Here is a 20,411-nt window from a genome sequence, read left to right as displayed (position 1 = left end):
TTCTCTGTCTTCCTCTGCTCAAAACAGTCTTCAAAAGTGAACTGCATTACCCAGTTAAGCCACTGGATAGCATGAAGGGGCAAACAACTGTGCATGAGGATACTTGAAAAAGCAAGCATATAGTAGCACTACCGGATTCATCCACAGATTTCAAGGCACATAGAATCACAGGATTACAGTCCAACATTTTCCTTCTCCCAAGTGCACTCCAGAAAACAGAAAGAGGGGTATTTTATTTTAGATACATTAGATTTACCCTCTTCCTATCAAGAGACCTGTTGAATCTATTTAGTTTTTCCCCCTTCTTCCTTCCCACAAGAAACTCAGACATTCATGCACCATATCTAAAACTGGCATAACAGAATAAAACAAAAATTCACTGCCTAAAGCGTTTCAGCATTTTGCATTCAGAGAAATATAACCCACACTACCTGGCCAAATAACTGTCTTTATTCAGGGAAAGCCTAGCCTGCACTGCAATATGATAAGTCTTGCTCACTTGAAACACTTGCTACTGCTTACAGCTCTGATGCTTATTAAAACTGACTTAGAATTAGGTTCTTGAATATCACATGGATGTAAGAAGTCAGATCTCAAGTCCTGAACAGTCACATGACAGTAAGTCCCCCAAAGTCAGAATCGCTTGTTTACACAATTTCATCACCTATTTTACCTTATTTTTAAGATATTAAAAAGATCTGAACTCTCAGATGTTGCCAAAGAAGTTTCCTACTAGTTCCTATGTGGGGAAAAGGACAGTGGGGGACACAAAGGGGAAATGAATGAATTGCATTAACCAATGCTGACCTGTACGGAAAGCTAAAAGGCAAAGCTACAAAACTTCGCGGGAAGACAATGCCATTAGACATTAGTTTGGTAACAGCACACTTTTGTGAATACCTGGAAAGAGAGCTGGGCCTGTTCAGTGAGGTAAAAAGGAAGCTAGTGGTGGCCTTTTACCTGCCTAAAGTTATTTCAATGGTACTTATGAAGATAAGAACCAAACTCTTCTTGGTAGTACCAGATAGAATAACGAGTCAATTTTGGCTGCAGGCTGTCAGACTGGACGCTAGGGAGAAAGCCTTTTTGCTAGGAGAGCAGTACTACACTCAAACAGGCTGTCCAGAGAGTTCACAGCATCCCTGTCCTTGAAGGTTTCCAAGATTTGGCTGGATAAAGCCATGACTAGCCCATGACCTAGCATCAGCAGCAATCCCACTGCTAATTGCTGGGCAATTCGACTACTGGGAGAGCAGGAGTTAAGTTAGAAAACTTTTTAGAGATCCTTTTAAATGAATATTTTAATGATTTTGTGATTTGATATTTTATGTAGTGGATACAATAAAAGAAAACAGGTAGGGAAAGTATCTACTGTTAGGCTTTTGCTATAGTAACAAAGTACATAGAGAAAATGCCAGTAACTAACTGAAGTTACAAAAGGGACTAAATGAAATGTACAAAGAACCAAGCAATATTTTCAGACATAGTAAAAAAGCAAAGGTTTCAGAAAGTCTGCAGAAACCTTTCAGTGAGAGATCTTTCCAAAAAGTTTTGGGAAAAGTTGTTGTCAACTTATTCCTCATTCCTTTTCTTTTGCCTCTTTTCTCTATATAAACATACAGAATTTTAAACCATGCTAATACTGTGCTGCTTCTGTAAAATTAAGTAGACCTGTCAGCCAGAAGAGTATATTTTTAATCTAAAGATGGCTACATTGGAACAAAAGCACTATATTACTATCAAAACTAAGCTTCCTCAGGAGGCAATCCTCTTGAACAAGACTGATACATTTTATGTTGAAAGTAAGAAATTGCTAAAATCGCTCCAGCACGTTTTTACACTTTTCACACAGTGGTACTTTGCAAGTATTGGCATGGCAAAAGTTAACTGGTTTAAATTATGATCTCAGCTGGAAGGGCAAGTTTGGAATTAAAAGTGCTATGCTTCTGAAGGTCACAGAGATTAACTTAAAAAAAAAATAATCTAAGAGGGATGCAGTCTTCCTAAGGGATTGAAGGAGATACATCAGCTAGTCTTCACAGGAAGGTACTTGTAATATTCATTAGTGGTTTATAGTGACTTAGGCTGAAACAAGAGAACAAGGACATGGACTGCAATAAAATTAGCATAACAAATTGAAGCCGTGACAGCTATTGATCATCAGAACCAGATAACTCAATGGCAATTCACTGTCTACATTTAGGGGATAAAGAACAGTACTGTCAGGAATTCAGCACCCTTAGCCAACACTGGAGTCACAAAAAGACAGCTTAGCACAACCTGTGAAGCTTTGTACAGGAAAACACAAATGCAGATACAGAATGCTACATTTAATTTTTAATTTGTTTATAATCTTAAAAATGTAAGACACTGAAAACCCTTTTCCTGGCTTATCTATACTCAAAAGCTATAAAATCTTTTCTAGACCATATACATTCATACTGTGTTTAATGCCTTTAGCTAAGCATGAGTTACTGGGTTATTTACCTTTTCAGTTTCAATAGGTATTCCATAGTCTTAAACAAACAGTACCTGCTTCTCCTTTTTCTCGTCTCAAACTGATAGAGTACTATTTAGACAAAATTTGGGGAGGAGGAGACAAACACACACAGAAACAAGACATCTTAAAGACGTGACACTTCTTTCTCCTGCAAGCATCTGTCCCTAAGTACTCTCACACTGAGGTAGCTATGAGCAGCCTTACCTAAGAAAACACCAGAAAACAAAGGCAGAGGTTAGATACTGTACTACAAAACACGCCCCCGAAAATTCACACCATCTCTACTGCCAGTGAAGCTACGTGTTGAAGGAGCCTGTGCCTCACAGTTTGTACGTAGACTTCAGCAGGAAAGAAGTCCTCCCAGAAGACTTCATATTTTTGATGTAGGAAAGAGAAATACTCTATCAGTTCCTTCAGTCTCATTTTGAGATTGTGATCACAGATTGAGAGAAGGCCACATGGCAGGTAGATGAAACGGATCGGAAGAACAGCTGCCTGATAATGAAGCTAAATCTGCAAGTAACACAATTTGAAACACACTGGAGAGACAGAAATAAGATAGGAGGGTAAAAGTGAAGAGAAAGCTGTAAGGAACTTGCCACGTGGTAAACACTGACGAGTTGCTGGACAGCTTGAGGCTGAAGCCCTGTGAAAAGAGAAAGTAACGACGAGACAAAAAACACTACAAGTTACTCCAGCTTAATGCACTTCAAAAACTGAGAGCATACAAAACGACCCTTTGTGGTGAAACTGTACCTGTTCAGAATGCTACCATCTTATGCACATTGGTGCACAGTGGTTTAGCTAAAGGTACATCCCAGAGTGCTAGGGCACAGAATCAAGCACTCAAAGGAGAAGTCAAGCTTTCAGAGCTGTACTACAAGTTATAATGTTATCACTGTAAAACTAAAGTCAAGCAGTTAGAATGCTTTCAGGGTCCACCTTTGCTACCTTTCCTCCCCACTGCCAACAGATCCCAAAATAAAGAGTATTCCTTAAGATGTTTAGTATAAGGTGAAATCTAGGTTTACAAGAGGTTCCCATTAAAGGGTCAGTGACTGCATGGGAATAGCTCATCCAGCAATTGTCTTTTTTCTTAATGCAATCCATCCTCAGGAACTGGGACATTTTCTAGTAATAAGTTCTTGTTTTGTTAAGTATGCTTTAAGGAAAAAAAAAATCTAGCACATCAAAAAGGTAACATAGCCTTAAGCTGGTAACAACTTCCCTATATTATTAGCCAGTAACAAAAGTTGTGCTCTCAAGAGTTCAGATGGTTCACACAGAATAGAGGAATAACAGACATGGACATAGGCTAATCCTGTTCATAAGATCCCTAAATGAATTTTAAAAAGATATACCGTGTCTTCACAGTACAGGTAAGATCTCATACCACTTTTATCAAACTAACTCTTGTTCTGGAGAGAACAGGTTTAATCAGCAATGAAAAGATCAGTAGTTGCGGCCAAAGCTGGAAATTTCAACGTTGGAAGCAAAAACTAAGAGTATGTGAGAAGTGATATTAAAACAAAATCCTATAAAGCTGTGAGAAACTGGTTTGGTTTGCTTTTATGCCTCATAAAAAATAAATAAAACCATGGAAGATAAACAAATGAGGGGGAGCATGAAACAAAACTCATTAGTAATACGAAAAATCAGATCAGTTCACTACACACAAAGGATATTTGATGCTTTCGTTCATTCTTCAACTATGCTTACACTTGTAGTTGATTCACTGACACTGCAGGGACTCTACTCTCCGAGTCTTTTGAGCTGTTACCAATGGAATGTCTGCACAAATGCACTCCACAAGTGTATTCCAGTAGATGAAATTGCATAAAGATATATTCTACAGAGTTGCACGGTTTTATGGAACACATTATACATAAAGGTTCAAATAGCACCAAGAGCTAAAAACCCAAACCAAATCCACACAAAAACAAACCATTTTTTTTGTTGCTCCAAGACCCATTGTTTCCAAGTAAGAAAGCTGCTAATGGGATCAAAAGAAATGTTTATCCTTAATCTGTGTCACACAGTCACGAATAAGAGAATATGCTGATTCCTTTTTGTTACCAAGACACCAATGTTGCTGTGGTAACCACACTTACATGAAACAAACTACTCACCTGCACAATAATGCCCTTGCTCTTGTATTCTGCATGGAGGCCTTGGGAGAAGTAATCCACAAAAGCCTAGAGAGAAAAGAACGGAAACATGCAGCATGCTACAAGTTAAAATGAAAACTCTAGTCTGCCGGTTTTTTTGAAGCATATTTGAATTACCCTTCAGAGTTCCTGTTTTCAAAGTGAAAAACCTCAGGTTCTCAATGAAACTTTGCATATAAGAGCAATGCCATTTGAATAGAAACCCTATGTTTATGAAGTATTTTTACAGAAGCAAGGCTCAATCTAAGCAAATTTAGAAGAAAAAGGAACTAGATTTGTTATATAAAGCCTAGGTAAAAAAAAGGAAAATAAGACTTTTATGTTCACATTGTTCACTACGTATGTCACCTCCTTATACTTTTTCAAGAGTAATTTAAGTGGGTTTCTCTTGTGCATGGTTTTTAGAACATAGTGTTTAAACACTTGGTCTTCTGCCTTTATGCTTTTAAGAATGCCACCCTATGGTGTTACTTCTTCGTAGTCCTCAAGTCCACCTTCACAGATTCTCTTCCAAAGAAGAAGAGAAGTTTTAGAAATTACAAGACTTCTGGAAGTTTTAGAAATTATGAGACTCAAAGTTCAAAGAAAAGTCAGAGGGCTTAAAAGGTGGGTGTTAGTACCTGCCTTAAAGATGCCCTCAAAGCTCATTCAGCCGCCTCCATAACCATGCCAGGAATTATTATCCTAAGAATCCAAGGCTACTCAGAAGGTCAAACCAGTGTAGATTCCCACTTCCCGAGTTCTTCTAAACCACCTTTCCACTTTTCCCTCCTGTAGTCCAGTGAGACAAAATATCAGGTTCTGCTATGGTTCTTGTTTTAATGAAATGATACAACCAACTAGGATGAATGGAGTACCTCCAACTGAACGAACTAAGCTATCTTATCCATGCTTGAAGCTAAAATAAATACTAAATAAATTGGTTCAAGTATTTAAGAAGCAGTTTCTTCAGACCAGTTTCAAAACAAACAGCAAAGCTCTAGTACTGCACCTGTTTTACAGTCTTCCTTTGGTCACCATGTCACCGGTGGTTTAACAAAAGTCCTAACTGAAACCAGCACTTGAAGTTGGCAGCGCCCAGTGTTTCTCCTATCAAGGTCATCCCACTGCACTCAGCCTACACAAGAAGCAACAGAAACACTCCCATGCCACTGGTCTATTTCTATGGACACTCTTCTGAGCATACTCAAGATCTGAAAGAAAACTAGGTTTTGCTATGTAGCAAATAGGTCCTTTTATTCTTCATCTTCAAGTCACACGTACAAGCTAGAAGGAAGCTCCTTAAACCAAAAAAGCTGATCTGCTGTCCAATTGTTCTTTTCTTCTCCCTTTCCCTTAAGTTTGTAATGAAATTCAGCACTCAACATGAACAAGTGTGAAAGTCTAGTCTAGAGCAACTATTCAAGCGAGCTGGGCATCCTCTCACAACAATAAGGCATGTGCATAGATATGCTAATAGTTCAGTGCAGTCCCTGAACACAGCTGCCAGGTCAACGTGTGATAACTGCACAGAATATACTGATAATCTACTAAAAAGAACTATATTATGTTAATAAAAGTGCTTTGATCATTCAAATTTCTAACTATTCCTCCATGACTGAAGTCTGGTATTACATACTGCTCCAAATATACTGTATAAAAAGACTTTAATCTCTACTGGTTGCAAAGAGCTTGCCATAAAGAGAATGTTCATTTCATACGAGAAGAAAAAGTAACTTCCAGTATACAAATAAGCTTTGGAGTTTTTCTTCTTGAAGCATTTTTTTAAAGGTTTTCTACTTCTGATGCTCAAGTCTCCCAAAAATTGTGAACTTAAAGAATGCTCTCTAAGTAAACATTCCCTGAATAAGCAGATAAGCATTTCATTTGAGAAAATTTCTTCTCCTTGGATATCCAAATATCCAATATCAAACCCAAACACTAAAGATATGACAGGGAAGGAGGAGAAGGTATAATCATATTTCACTTCTCATTAGCATTAACACAGGTAGATAGGTAAATCTGTTAGAAAATAGCACTATGACTCCTTTAAAAGTGTCTCATTTCATTGTAAACTAGGGAATTCTCCACAGGAAGGTTAAAGAGTTGGACTGCATCTGTTCCTGCTATTTAGTCAAAGTCATTGACTTAGACCTGAAGGATACTATGCTTTAAACCCCCTCTATATAGATGAGGGGAAAAAAAAAACCCTAGAAATTGCAGATACAGTCTTTCTATAGCTACATTAGGGGAGTCACTTTCATGCTTACTAATCTTGCTGTGGTAGAAGATGAGCAGTGCTGAGAATAGGCAGATTACTTGAGCTGTAATTTAGCTTCTAGGTGGAGGGGAAGAAATATTTGAGATTCCCATTGAAAAAAAGACTAACCAAGGCAGTGTAAGGGATATTATCACTAAAATCAGATGCTCAATTCATTCCATAAAGCTGAAGGCATCGCCACAACAAAAGTGACTACTTGTATTAAAACAAAGAACTGTCCTCTCAGGAAACAGCTATTTCAAGAAGAAATTCTATCAGCTAAAACCACCTCAGACTTCTAAACTTAAATATCCTCTCCTTTAGTATGAATAAAATAGCGTGCATCAACTCCTTTCTGGGAGTATGAAGACGTTACTGAGAGTCTAGAGAACACGTAGGTCTGTTCTGATGTGAATGACACTACTGAAGGTTTCTTCATCCTGTCAAGGTTCTGCTTAGACTCTGAAACCCTGGGAGTATTTCAGGTAATTACCAGGGATGGCTGAAAAAGCTGTAGTGCCATATTGCTTTAACACCAGTGTAAATGTCTCTTGCATTCAGTTTTACCCCATATGCTTCAGTTCCATACTGTGTACCCATACTGTCTTTACGGCATTCACTGGAGATATTTTAGGGGGATGTTTTAGAATTCCCTGTAATTATCTTTGGGGAAAAAAATAAGATCAGCTGCAAAAAACCGAAACTCCCAATGACACAAAGAGAAACCAGAGCAGAAAAATTTAAGATGAAATGTAGATCACAGAATCATCACAGAATTTAGGAGAAAAAAAGTCTCAAAATCAAAATAATAATAATGTGTGTTAAACTTAGTCAGTGTTCTTTCTCAGCCTCCCACTAAGCTTGCTTGGTACACTAGCATCCTTTTCCATGTAAAAATGTAATGCATGAGGAAATATATAAAATAGTCATTTCCATGCCAATAAACCCTTGCACTCAGTTTTCTCTCAACCTTCCACTATTGGAAAAATTCAAGGTAGAAACTCTGCACTTTTAGTTCATGAAAGCACCACTAGATGGACACCAAAACATTTATTCCTGTAAGTGTTGGCCTATGTTTGACACTTGATTTTAGTGTGGAAAAGAACACTTACCTTGGTTGCAGAGTAAAGAGTCAGTAGTGGAGTTGGATACATCCCGGCAGCTGATGCGATATTCAGGATTATCCCTTTTGATCTGAAAGGAAGCAAAGATATGTCATCATGAAATAAAGGAAACATATTTGATGTTTCAGATAATTACAGCAAGCCTAAAACAAACCTTTTAGGATGCAATTCAGATTAGGATCTGTTTAAAAACCCCCAACCAAATCCTAAACTGAAATTTACTTCATGCACAGTTCTAAATATCCAAGCAGCTGGCATAAATCAAGTACAACTTCAAGGTCAATAGAGCAAGAGAATCAAAGCTATATTTATATACACACAGAGACACACTGGGCTAAACTATGCAAAACCATTGAGTCAAGCTGGCACAAGTTCGAGAGGAACTTCTAAATCTTGGGATAAGGTACAGAAATGGCAACACAGGTCTGTTGTATAATTTACACTTTGATAATTCCTTTCATCTTCTAAATGTTACCTCACGATGGATCTTCAAGATAAGAAGCATCTGAACCTACTGCTCAAATACAGAAATGTTTTAATAATTATGGAAGATATTCAGTGGACACAGAAAGTAAGAGTTGTTTTACAGTTGCATTACAGTAACATTGAAGGTTACAAACAATAATATTTTGTTAAAGATACAAGAAATTAGCTACCATCTGCTCTGCAAAGCAGTTCTAAAGCACATGCAGGTAGGACAGAAAGACTCCTGCATTACCCAATACAGACTGATTTGGACCATGTCTATTTCTAAGACTAGTTTTACCGAAAAACCAGACATATTTAGTGCTAGGCAGAAAAAAGAATTTTTAAAAGCTTCATGCAAATTAGGGCAATTACACTGTTAGAAGGTGCTATGAGACAGTCCAACATAGTGAAAGACATGTCTCTGCTTCTTCCTACCCTGCTGTAAATTCAAGCCAGTTTACCTGAACATACTAAGTATGCTGTGTTTAGTGCAGTGAGAACATTCATGCAGGTAGGCATCACACTGCTCAGCTCCTACAGATTTACATGTGAGTTTCTCATCATATCTGTTCATCTAAGTATACCCTATGCCACTGCTGCCACAATGATTTAAGTAACCATCCTAAAAAACAAACAGTAATTTAAGTGACCATTAAAAATTAAAGCAATATAAACACTTTGGAAATCATGACAATAGATTCAAACCAACATGGTTTCTGCCATGATATAAGTGTGAATTACATCTGTGATTAATTTGCCTCTAGGAATGAAATGGCAAATGTGACAGAAGAGAATAATTTCCATTATTCAGGATTTCAGACACCTTTGCCAAAGTTCATTGTATTTTTCAGTGCCCTGCAAGTCTTGGTTGGAGAAATAAAGTAGTAACGTGGATCAAAATACGTAGCATAGAAAACATAAGACCACAAATTAATCATGAATTTTCAAGACAGCCAAAGATTAACAGTGGATGCTAGAAGTTTTTCATATCAAGACAGGTGGTGACTGTGGTATTTATTCATGAGTTCAAACGGAGATTAGCAGTCAAACGAGTATTTATTCAGTTTTTAAGAGATTACCAGATTGGAGAATACCATAAGGAACTTTTTAAAGAGCTTAGGCTGCTTTGTGAACAGACTACAGAATGGCAGATGAAAAATCAGTATTAACAGTGCATCAATAACCGAGAATGCATACTAAAGAAAATAATGCAAATTAATCACAAATCTTGTGGGTCTCCAAATCAACTATCCCCTCCATGAAAAACTTGAACAAGGAGGGAGTTTTTTTGTGCAGCAGTCTCCAAAACTAGCCAAAGAACAGAATTCTGGGAATGGCAGGGATAGATCCTTCACCACCACCGAAATCTTTATCACAGTCTACAGAACATTTTTATCCCTCCAAATACAGTACAAATATTAAGAACCTGATGATTTAAGGAAGGGGAGGAGAAGGAAAAAAAAAGCCACCCTGATACATTGATTTACTTATTTAAGAGACTATTAAGAGCACCCATGATAAGAGTATACAAACTAATGAATGAAAAAGATCAAGATCTTGATTTATCCTCAGTATACAAAAGAAAGATGACACTTATTTAAATGAAAGACTGAAATTTAGATCTGATAAAAGAAAGCGCTCTCCCATATTCAGACTATGGGACTACTTACCACAAAACTTAATTGAGGACAAAAGCTTAATAGGATTCAAAGAAGGATATGCATTGATATGGATAAAGATGAGCCTCATGCTTATAAAAGCTAACTGAAGCTTTAGAAGAGAGGCTGGCATTCAGAATGTAAGTACAAGTCTTGCAGTGTCTGGCTAGACTGCAACTTTTGGCAGGAGTCGTGACCATCACCTAGATGGAGTGAATTAATGGTTTGATCTAGTGAAGAAAATCACCTTGGAAAAACAAAAAATTAATAGCAGCCTGTTGCAGAAGCTCCATGTATTGGTCTCTCTGAAGCAGCCAATACCACTGGGGGTTTTGTGGTTTGTATTTTGACTTTTTAAAGAGAAGAGTCCTCGCCTTAAATGCCTATAACTTAAAACCTCCAGATAAAATGCAACTGAGAAGCACGTGTGTAGGGGGAATACTTCCAATTACTACAATTACTATTTTGCTTCTTAGAGGAATTGCAGACGAAATGTTTTTAGGTCAGGATCTGAAGAATTACTTGAGAATCAATGCGGCAAAAATAAATTTTGGCTCCATCTAATTCGACTGTGCAGTTAATGAAAAAAAAAAAAAAAGTTGGTTAAGATGAACAGAGCCAGGCCCACACCCTCACACCTCCTATCATTCTACCTTAAGTGGTCCAGCACCGGGGAGGCTATATTTAGCCATCTCCCTGTTGCTGTGGCAACCAGCGCCTGCTCCAGCTGCATGCCAAGTGGAAAGAGCAAGCTTCTTCTGTAATGTAATTATGCACTTGCTACTTCCCTGGCAATAAATACCATAGTTTGGTATTTGTCTAAAAACAGTGAACTGATTTTCGGTGGTGGTGGCTTTTTTGCTCCCAAAGACATCAAAAGCCTCAATTTTCAGTTCTATGAATCTCCCACGTTAGACAGTAGCCTGAAAATTTACAGAGGAACTGCTCATTTAAGTGTAATAGAAAACTGCAGATTATAAATTGTCACTTTAAGTGTTCAGAGCACAGGAGAAAAGCCACAGCAGAGAATCTAAATGCCATTACCAGAAGTGGCATTCACCTAATGCTGCTTTGGTTATTATAAATAAAAAGACACACCAAGATGTAGCTTTATGTTCTCTTATTAGACCTGGATGCAAAGCATGCAAAGTCTGCTCTATGTTTGCACTTCACTTGTAATATACTGCCATAAAACTAACATTCAAATACACAAAAGTATGCACTAGAGATAGCTGCAAGATGCTAAAATGTGCTTTGTCACATCTATCTACTCAACATGCTATCCTCCTTGAACAAGTGAGGAATAACAATGAGATTCTTAGTCTAGTTTTATTCTTAGAGCTTGGAGTTCTAGCAAGCCCATGGTCCCATGTGAGAAATGTATGGTTGACCTAAAGAGCAGCTGAGTACAGCTACAATTCATTCATGCCATTGGATTTGTTGGACATCCATGTTCTCTTATGGTTACAGACTGTTAGTTGTATTAATGGCCTGTGAGCTATGACTGTGCAAGAGCTGGCAGCTGCAGACATTGCTTCTGTGCACTGCAAACCCAACCAACTTCACAAAAATCAAACAGAAAATGGAAGCTTTTTCAAATATTTTTCCCTGGGACAGAAACCAAGGCCTCATCCAAATGGAGCAGTAGTTTAAAGGAAAAAGTTCAAGATGTGTACTTTATTTTTTTAACCACTATTAACCTTTTTTTCAGGATTTTTGAACATTTATCCTTGGGATCCCTGAGGTAGTCATGCAGTTAGGAGAAGTGAGAGTAAAAATGATATGGTGTGCTCAAGGGCAGTCAGAAACAGAAGTTAGCAGGATACTGGTTTGCTGCCTTTCATTCAAATCATCTTACCTGGGTTGATAACAGAAAAACATATACAAGTAGAATATACATCATTCTCTCCTGAGAAGCTGAAGAGATCAACTCTGCCAAATGGATAGCTACAACGTTTCTTTAACCAAAGAAGAAACTGAGTCAAGAAACTGTCAGATCTCCTAAGTTCCAGAATCTAGTAAGGAAACAACACTAAATCCCTTCAAAACAAGAATGGTTTGGTCATGTGGGCACCTTCAGAGAGCAGTGGTTTCACAAAAGGCAAGTCCCTTTATCTATCATTAATAGTACAAGGACAAGGAGTAACTTCTGACTTACAAACCCTGAGTAGCTATCACCACTGTTCTATAATCCTCATCCTTTATTCCAGCTTCATTGGGAAATACTACACTCCTGGCCCTAGAGCTCAAGTCTTGGGTCTTCATTTCTAATTCAAGTTTCTTTAGATGAAATAAACTTATTCAAATCTCTTGTTTGTTTAACTAAAAATCTAAGCTTGCCATCACCCTGACATGATAGACACTGACTCCCACACTGACCCCTAGCTCTTATTGTTTGTACTCAGGAAGAAGCTTTGTTTTAAATGTGAAACATATGCTATGCATCTCTGCATCACTTGAATAACTAAATCTTGGTCTGCAATGAAGATTCCCAGGCAGTGGGATGATACAAAATATACCAGTTTCTTTTCTTCATCTTTGCCAGATTTGGAGGTTTGCCCTATATATATGCTCTTCCTGCCATATTGGTTTGAATGGTTCTACAGAGTTTCCTCCAGTATTGCGATCATAGCTCAAACCTGATCCAGGGCAACCCCCAGCAAGCCAGGGCCAAGCACTGCAACAGAGATGGCCAACAGCCAGGACAGTCAACATCAGTTAGAAAATAGCCTGGAGGGACTAAATGGAAACTGTGAACCTTTTAATTTCACCTGGGAGCTAGCTAGGAAGTCAGTACACGTCTTCAGTGGAGACAATGGTGTATTATTTTAAAGAGCTGGTCTCCAATTCTACTTTTCCAAATGATCACAGACTTTCCTCAATATACCTCCTACTGTATAATGAGAACATATTCTTTGCATCCATTTTACTTACAATGACTTAGGGAGAAATAGCCTTAAGAAGGTTATTCCCAGGAACTGTAACCACCCCCTCAGAATAGCAGGTTGTTGAGTTAGTGCTGATGAGTCAGACGGGCTTTTTAATTCTGTTCTAAAAGGAATCACCACAACAGTGGAGAAGGGAGAGGAAAAATAAAAAGGGAATCGAGTGGAAAAGGCTTCCACCGTCTGATGATTCATGCACCATCAGCGTGACTCACCCAGCAATACTCTGCCATTAAAACATGGAGACTAGGCTGATTAGTCACAGTAATGAATTTTTCAAGAAAGGATTCTCCCCTATAAATAATGATGACTTTGTCTGGATAGTGTTAGTGTGACTCACCTTTCCAGCATGCCGGGCAGCACCAGTCGTGTCATCTGCAAAAGGAAAACATTCGTGATGGCTGAGAATGCAGACACCAGACAGCCAGAGACCGAGGGAAGCCTCCCTTCCTCCCAGAAGCAGCTGCCACCCCCTCCACCCCAACCTCGGCTCGGGGAAGTAGAGACCATACTTTGCGTAGGCAGTTTATTTTTATTCTACCTGGATAACTTTGCTCTGTCAAGTAGTATGTGCACTGAATCTGGTGAAACCATCCAGCTAGTAGCATAAGAGTAAATAAAACAAATGTCTTCACCACTCTGCAGCATTCATGGCCTCTAAAGAACATTAAAACACCAGAGCACTACAGTATATGTACTATCTTTCTCTCCTCACCGTAAGTACCAAGACTGACTAAATTTACCACCTATGCCAAGACTCAAAACAATATCCAATACATTTTAGCTGGGCTTACTGAACTGCTGAGTTTAGGATAAAAATATATTATGGAGCAGCAAGAGCACTGGACAGAACTAGTGAATATAAGTTTCCTACATTACATGACCCACAGAAAATACTTAAGACCCCAAAACATTTTTGCTGACTACACAGATGTTTTTACACTGAAAAACCTACACCCCCATAAGGAAAGTAGCCTTGCAAACCTCCTCACTGCTCTGGAAGCTCCTGCCTCCATTATGACTCCAAGCAATCTATCTACAAGCTGGTTGAAGGATTCTCTAGAACAGTAATCCTAAAACAAGCTTCCTAGTTGCAGACAGAGCATCTCTGACAAGGGAAACAAACAAGCATCAATCCAAACTTGGACAAAATTTTAACTAGTGTAAAATAGTGAATTTGCCTGCTACTAGTTACTACCATCCTCAAATACATTTTAAATCCAAAACTTCTGCCTTTAAGAAATAATGTCAAAGTTCAGCTTCTGCCAAATACTACCCTGCCCCCGCCAACTCTTTTAACGTCACCTCATTGACACCAAAGACAGATCAGACAAAAAATATAAATTGCTACCACTTATGATATCCAAAAGGTGTTCCAACAAAGTTTTTGAGAATGCAGTGAGGAGGGGGAAAAAAAATACTAAAATCAGCAGACACCAAAACATATGGTACGCCCCCTGATACTAAATGACCTTGATAAATTAAAACATTGAATATTTGAATAATATAGGAGGAAAAACACACACACAAAAGAAATCAGCATATACAGGCACACAAAACACCTGTAAGCACTTATATTTCAGAGAAACAAATCTCATTGCAGCAAGCTATTGGTTTTACTTTCACCATTGCATTACCACTTACACATGACTCAATTTGGGTTTGAGGTTTTTTGTTTGTTTTTATTTTTACATTATAAAACATACCCTTTTAGGAATAAAGGAGAAAAAACACAAAAGAAAACAACCTCAGTTGATTGCAGTTGACACACAAAGAAAATGGCAGAGAAGGGCTGTGTTTTGCATTTTATTGGCATTTCTCCTTAGAATAGATTCTGCCATCAGCCACGCTGCATGACTGTTTTGATAAGGGATTGTACAGGTAGGAGCTGAACAAACCTTACTTTCATGAAGTCAGCTGCTGACACACTTAGCTGTCAGTACTGCCCCACACATCAAACTAAGTATTCAGAGCTGATAAGCACTACCAAGGAAACAGATCCGATGCAATATCAAAAAAATATCTGGCATTAAGTTTAAGCATACATGAGCTTTTTCATACACTAATGCATCAAAAGAGATGTAGAATCAACTATTTATTTTAATGCTAAAGGGTAAAGAATGATTTGGGTTGATTTTAAGACTAGTTCAAGACTGGAAGATCTTTTATCTGATGCAAGTTTTATGATCTCTTCTACAAATCCCTTGGTAAAAAGCAGCATACTGGTTTTTTGCCTCTCAGGGCAGTGTAATGCTGCATATCATCACTACAGATTGGCACACGGACTTGGTCTGAAATTGCCTTCCCTCAGGCAACCCATAAACGGTGTAAAAAACCAGTACACAATCTCCCATTGTAATGCAGAGGGGACCCTCACAGTTTGAAACTTCTGTTGTAAATCCACACAAATGCATTCATGGTCTAAATCCAAACTGCAACCCACCAAGGAGCTCTAACAGTTTATCACGGACGTGCTGGTTACTATTGATATCCAAATGAGAGCATAGAAGAACATGCTACAATAATTGGGGGGACTTACACAAAATAAAAAACTATGAAGTCTCGCCACCAACTGGGTTAAATGATTCATTTCTACAGTTAAGCCGGATAGGCAATCAATTTTTTTCCCCCTCCACAGAAAAATACTGATGGCAAAACTGGATTTCATAGTCAACACCACTTCCATTTGTTTCATTAAAATTAATATTTTGGGGGAACTTCAAAAATCTGTGAAATAGGGCAAAAACTTTTTGCTGTCAGTATTTTTACATCTTGTGATGTGTGAAGATATATATATATGAACATGCAGTATCTTTATATACAGAAAAATACCTTTTTTTTTTAAAGAGTAAGATAGCAGAAGGTAGATCTCTGAGTCAGTCTCACCTGACCCAGCCAAGTCCACACTCAGAAAGCACTATTGGAAAAACACTGGCAGGGTATTCTGCAGCAATATTCCAGCCTGGCAATTTTATACATTGTACACACACGTGAAATATTTCCAGCCTTAATTAAAATAAAACAATAAATAGCAGAAATGTAGTTTTACCACTAATAACAGTGTCCATATGTGCTTGTATTGCATGACCCTTCTCCTAAACAGCCAAAGTGGTTAACACCATTGTCTTCAACAGCGATAATCTCAGACATGCCATTATGAAATAGGCAGTTAAAAACCAAACATCTAGAACTAGATAAAGAATCCAAATTCTAGGTAGGTCTGGTTTAGAGACACCAGTTCTGTAATGGCATGAATTTCATAAATTGCAAAGCATTCCAAGTCTATAGGAATTAGCATGTAGGATGTCAGAGAACTCTATGGTAGTGTTTGTTTCTCTGAAGGCAACCTAATAAAGGAAGAAGGAAGCGTCAAGAAACCTAAGGGAGAGGCTAGGAACTACTCTAAGAAGAGTGCCATCAGTTGGTGGTCACTGAACACTCTTAGGCTTCCTTCACATAACCATTTTTCTGAAGGAATACTACTTTCCACAGACATGTGAGTGCTACAGTTGAAAATGTGAATGTTCCCAAGACTCTGAAGACTCAGGTAATTCTAGACAAGTAGTTATACACTAGGCTATGTGAAAACTGCCAGAATATCCAAAACAAACTGGTTTTTTCCTTCTGAAAATTTGCATTAGATCAGAGTGAGCATGTGTGTGTGTGCATATGTGCATCTGAGAAATTTGTTCAGGACAGTCTCCTCAATATCAGAAATTGTTAATCTCTGAGATTTAATACAGTCTGGCAAAAATGTTTAGCACACAACCATGAAGCAGTAGTTGTTGCAGTTTGTTTATTTTTCAATTATTTAATATATACATATAGAGTTTGGGGTATAGTTCCTTTGGTTTGGAGGGCTGCATTATTTTTAAGCCAACTTCTTTCACATCTAACCATTCAGATCTCAAGTTCCAGGATGTTCAAAGCAAACAGCTAACTTAAGGTAGAGATTGATTACAGACCATTTCAATAATCTTTTACAGGCAGCTAACATTTCTTGATGTCCCCTTATCTGCAACTGCATTTATTACATTCCTGGCAAGCATCGGTTGCATTGTCCACTCTTCCTCACCAAACCTGTCTTCTACCTTCTAATTTTGGAAGAAGTAACACCATGTTTATTCCAATGAAGGAAAGATTCCTACTTGCAAATACAAAAATGCACAGACTTATGGCTGGATTTATGTTCTAAAGCAGGTGCTATATTTAAAAGCTGCTATTAGAGGACTAACAAATAGTTAGAAATTATAACCATGTATTTCCAGAGTTTTTTCTTCCAAAGAAAACCTCCCATTCTTAGTGATCTCTGTAGTCTTTTCTCACTCCAATCTAAGCAATAGCTCAGAAGCAGAGCTTAGGGAAAGAGTAATAATGTGTAAAATTTTGAATATCTTTCAAGTGATATTCACTCAGACTACTAAAATACAGTAGGAAAAGCTGAGGTAAATATTTAAAGTCATCCTTCCTATCTTATGGGCCACACAACTGTTATACAAAGCCAGAAATCTAATACCACAGTTGTATATTTAGAGACAAATCATTCTATGTTATGACTGCAAGTCATTCTTTCCACTTCAAAAGGGTATAATGATCTGTAATTAGGGCTGTGCAAATACAACAAAGCATGAAGCTACAGAACTTGGACAAGTTTTCTGCTTTGTTATGCAGCTAAGAAGCTTCCCTCATTCACAAATGTGGGGTGAAATTATAACAACTCAAAGCAACATAACTTTTTAAAGACCAGTAATTCCCTGTAGTGCATCCACTCAACGTACAAAAACATCATTGCTACCATAAGATAATTTAGAGTGCCAGGGCAAAGGCACAGGTTCATAAATGCACACAAATTCATAAATTCACTAGCTGTTTAACCAAGAGTTAACTGGCACCATGCCTATGCTACGCTTGCCTGCAGAGACTGAAAGAGCTAAGGAACTGTACTCATGCACTGGTAGTTAAATTGATTATGAGACCTATTCTCAGCATCTACTAAGTTTTTTTAAAGTGTCTCTCTTGAAAAAATAACTTCTTAATGCAGCTCATACCCCAAGCCAAACAAGAATCGTTTATATTTGTAAAAACTAGAAAGTAAACCTGATGTTAACTCAACAGAAATTCACACAGTAACCCATGTGGACATGTCAGGGGCACAGGACATACAAGGGAACTATGAATATAAGATGCTGCATGCCGTGCTCATTATCAGACTTTCTTTTGAGCAACAGTTTTAGAGGAGAAAGTTTTCCCTATTTAGATCCTCTAACTTTCAGATTCCAGTTTAAAAGGGAAAGCCCTAAAAATAGTCATCCTTCGCCCCTTGCCCTTTACACAGGAAAAAGACTACTCAAATAATAAGGCTGAACCTTCTCTTTCCAGAGGTGAAATATGTATTTGTGTCAGCCCCAAATCTACAGAAAGCTACAGAACTCTAGGATTTCCTGAACTTCCCCAAGTTACTTGTACTTTGAGGAAAAATCCCTAGTGATTCTCTGACTATTGCTGAAAAATATTTATCACAGTTACATTTCCCTTGATCTGGCTTTCTGTGTATCACACTCTCAGGTTAAAAGTCATCAAGTTGGGAAAACAAAAGCATTGAATTTCTCCCTCTGGACCATCTGAATGATATTCATGACCACCTTCACAGAACACTTACTCCTTTCCCAAGTATTGGCAACTGTCCCTCTCTGTTATAAACTTGCATTTATGTACTTGGCTAAATCATCCTCCCACTGGGGAGAGAAAGAGAGAGAGAGAGAGAGAGAGAGAGAGAAGAGAGAGAGAAAGAGAGAGAGAAAGAGAGAGAGAAAGAGAGAGAGAAAGAGAGAGAGAAAGAGAGAGAGAAAGAGAGAGAGAAAGAGAAAGAGAGAGAGAAAGAGAGAGAGAAAGAGAGAGAGAGAAAGAGAGAGAGAATGTAATTTCCTACTGCCTTTCAGGCTTATTACTCCCCAGGCTTTTCCTCTTTCTACACACAGGTCTGCAGAAGAACATCTGTCTTCTTTCTCAAATACACTAGTTTCTTCTCCTCCTTTCAATTTTATATTGGTTGTGGGTTTTATTGTTGCTTTCTTTCCTGAACTCACAGTTTCAGACTTTGTAGTAGAGTTTATATCCATGTCCTGCCTGGGATTCACAACCTGGTGTAATTCACCTCTCACTCCTCCTCCATTAGGAGGGCAACTGACACCAGATACCTCAGCTCAACATGAATTATTTATGTATTTTGAATTCTAAAGAAAATTATAATAACCTCAACTATGACGACAAAAATCCTTGATGTTGCAGGCCTATTAGCCTTTTGTATTGACACTCAGTATAAAAAATGAGTAAGGTAATCAACATGAAGATTACCACAGACACCAAGGGATGTACATATATATAATTTACTCTCCCCCTTCCCCTGTTAATGTCAATTTCCAACCAAAGCCTGGCCTGCAGGTCTAAAATTTACATTCCCCCACAATATAATAGCTCGCAAACCAATTCAGCTCCCTGCTTAATCAACCGCTAAGCCAGTACTCCCTCAACTATTTAGTCCTGCTCATTTTTCAAGAGAACACAAGTTCATGCCTCACTCCCCATGCAATTAGCATATTGCAATGCTGCAAACAGAAATAACAAACTTGCAGTTCCTTACTATACCAAGTATCTCTTGAAGCTTCCAAAGGACAAACAAGGATTCCCTGAAGTATGTGAAACTATTCTCTGGGCTCATTACCTACCTGGTTTTTTCCCCTGGACAGCAAGTCTAGCACCCTTGGCTTTCAGGACATGAATCCAATAGCCAAAACAAGTTTAATTGTTTTCCCGAGTGAAACTGAAGGCTGTAGCACACAAAGATGAATTGACACAAGAAGATGCAGTTGATACAAAGGAACTATGACTAGAAACTACTCTAATTTTGGTTTTTCAACACTTGCTGGTTAGTGAAAAAACCCAAGGACTTTGACATGTTATTTTACTCAAAGCCAGAAATGTTTAGTTTGTCTCTCAAAATACAACAAGATATCCAAAAGTTATAATACAAACCCACATTACGTGAACTGGCACCAACAATTATTAAAGAAAAGTTCTGCTATTTATCCCTCCAGAAGCTTGACATGATATTATGACAGGAACCATGAAACTACACATACTATATTGTCTTCTTCACCATTTATCTGCCAAATCAATCCTTGTATATGACTGTATTAAGTATCATGCTCTCCTGAGAAAATACAACAAATAAAAATTCTTTATTCTATTTATAGCATCATGAAGAGCCTTAACACTTCTTGTTTTGTATACTATATGAAGACCAAAATAG

At 38.0% G+C, this 20,411-nt stretch overlaps 1 protein-coding gene across 1 annotated transcript in view; it reads right to left on the bottom strand.

The window, feature by feature from the left end:
* HSD17B12 (hydroxysteroid 17-beta dehydrogenase 12) overlaps positions 1-20,411 on the bottom strand; it is an 85,165-nt gene that overhangs the window by 3,742 nt on the left and 61,012 nt on the right. Inside the window, 3 exon segments of the mRNA XM_027719563.2 lie at positions 4,630-4,695; positions 8,020-8,101; positions 13,443-13,477. Of these exon segments, the coding sequence (XP_027575364.1) occupies positions 4,630-4,695; positions 8,020-8,101; positions 13,443-13,477 (183 nt within the window).

Source organism: Pipra filicauda, unplaced genomic scaffold (assembly GCF_003945595.2).
Source record: "Pipra filicauda isolate LSUMZ 115617 unplaced genomic scaffold, ASM394559v2 scaffold32_size4067784_pilon, whole genome shotgun sequence".
Taxonomy (NCBI): Eukaryota; Metazoa; Chordata; class Aves; order Passeriformes; family Pipridae; genus Pipra; species Pipra filicauda.
Note: the sequence above shows the minus strand (reverse complement) of the source record. Positions and strands in the feature narration are given on the sequence as shown.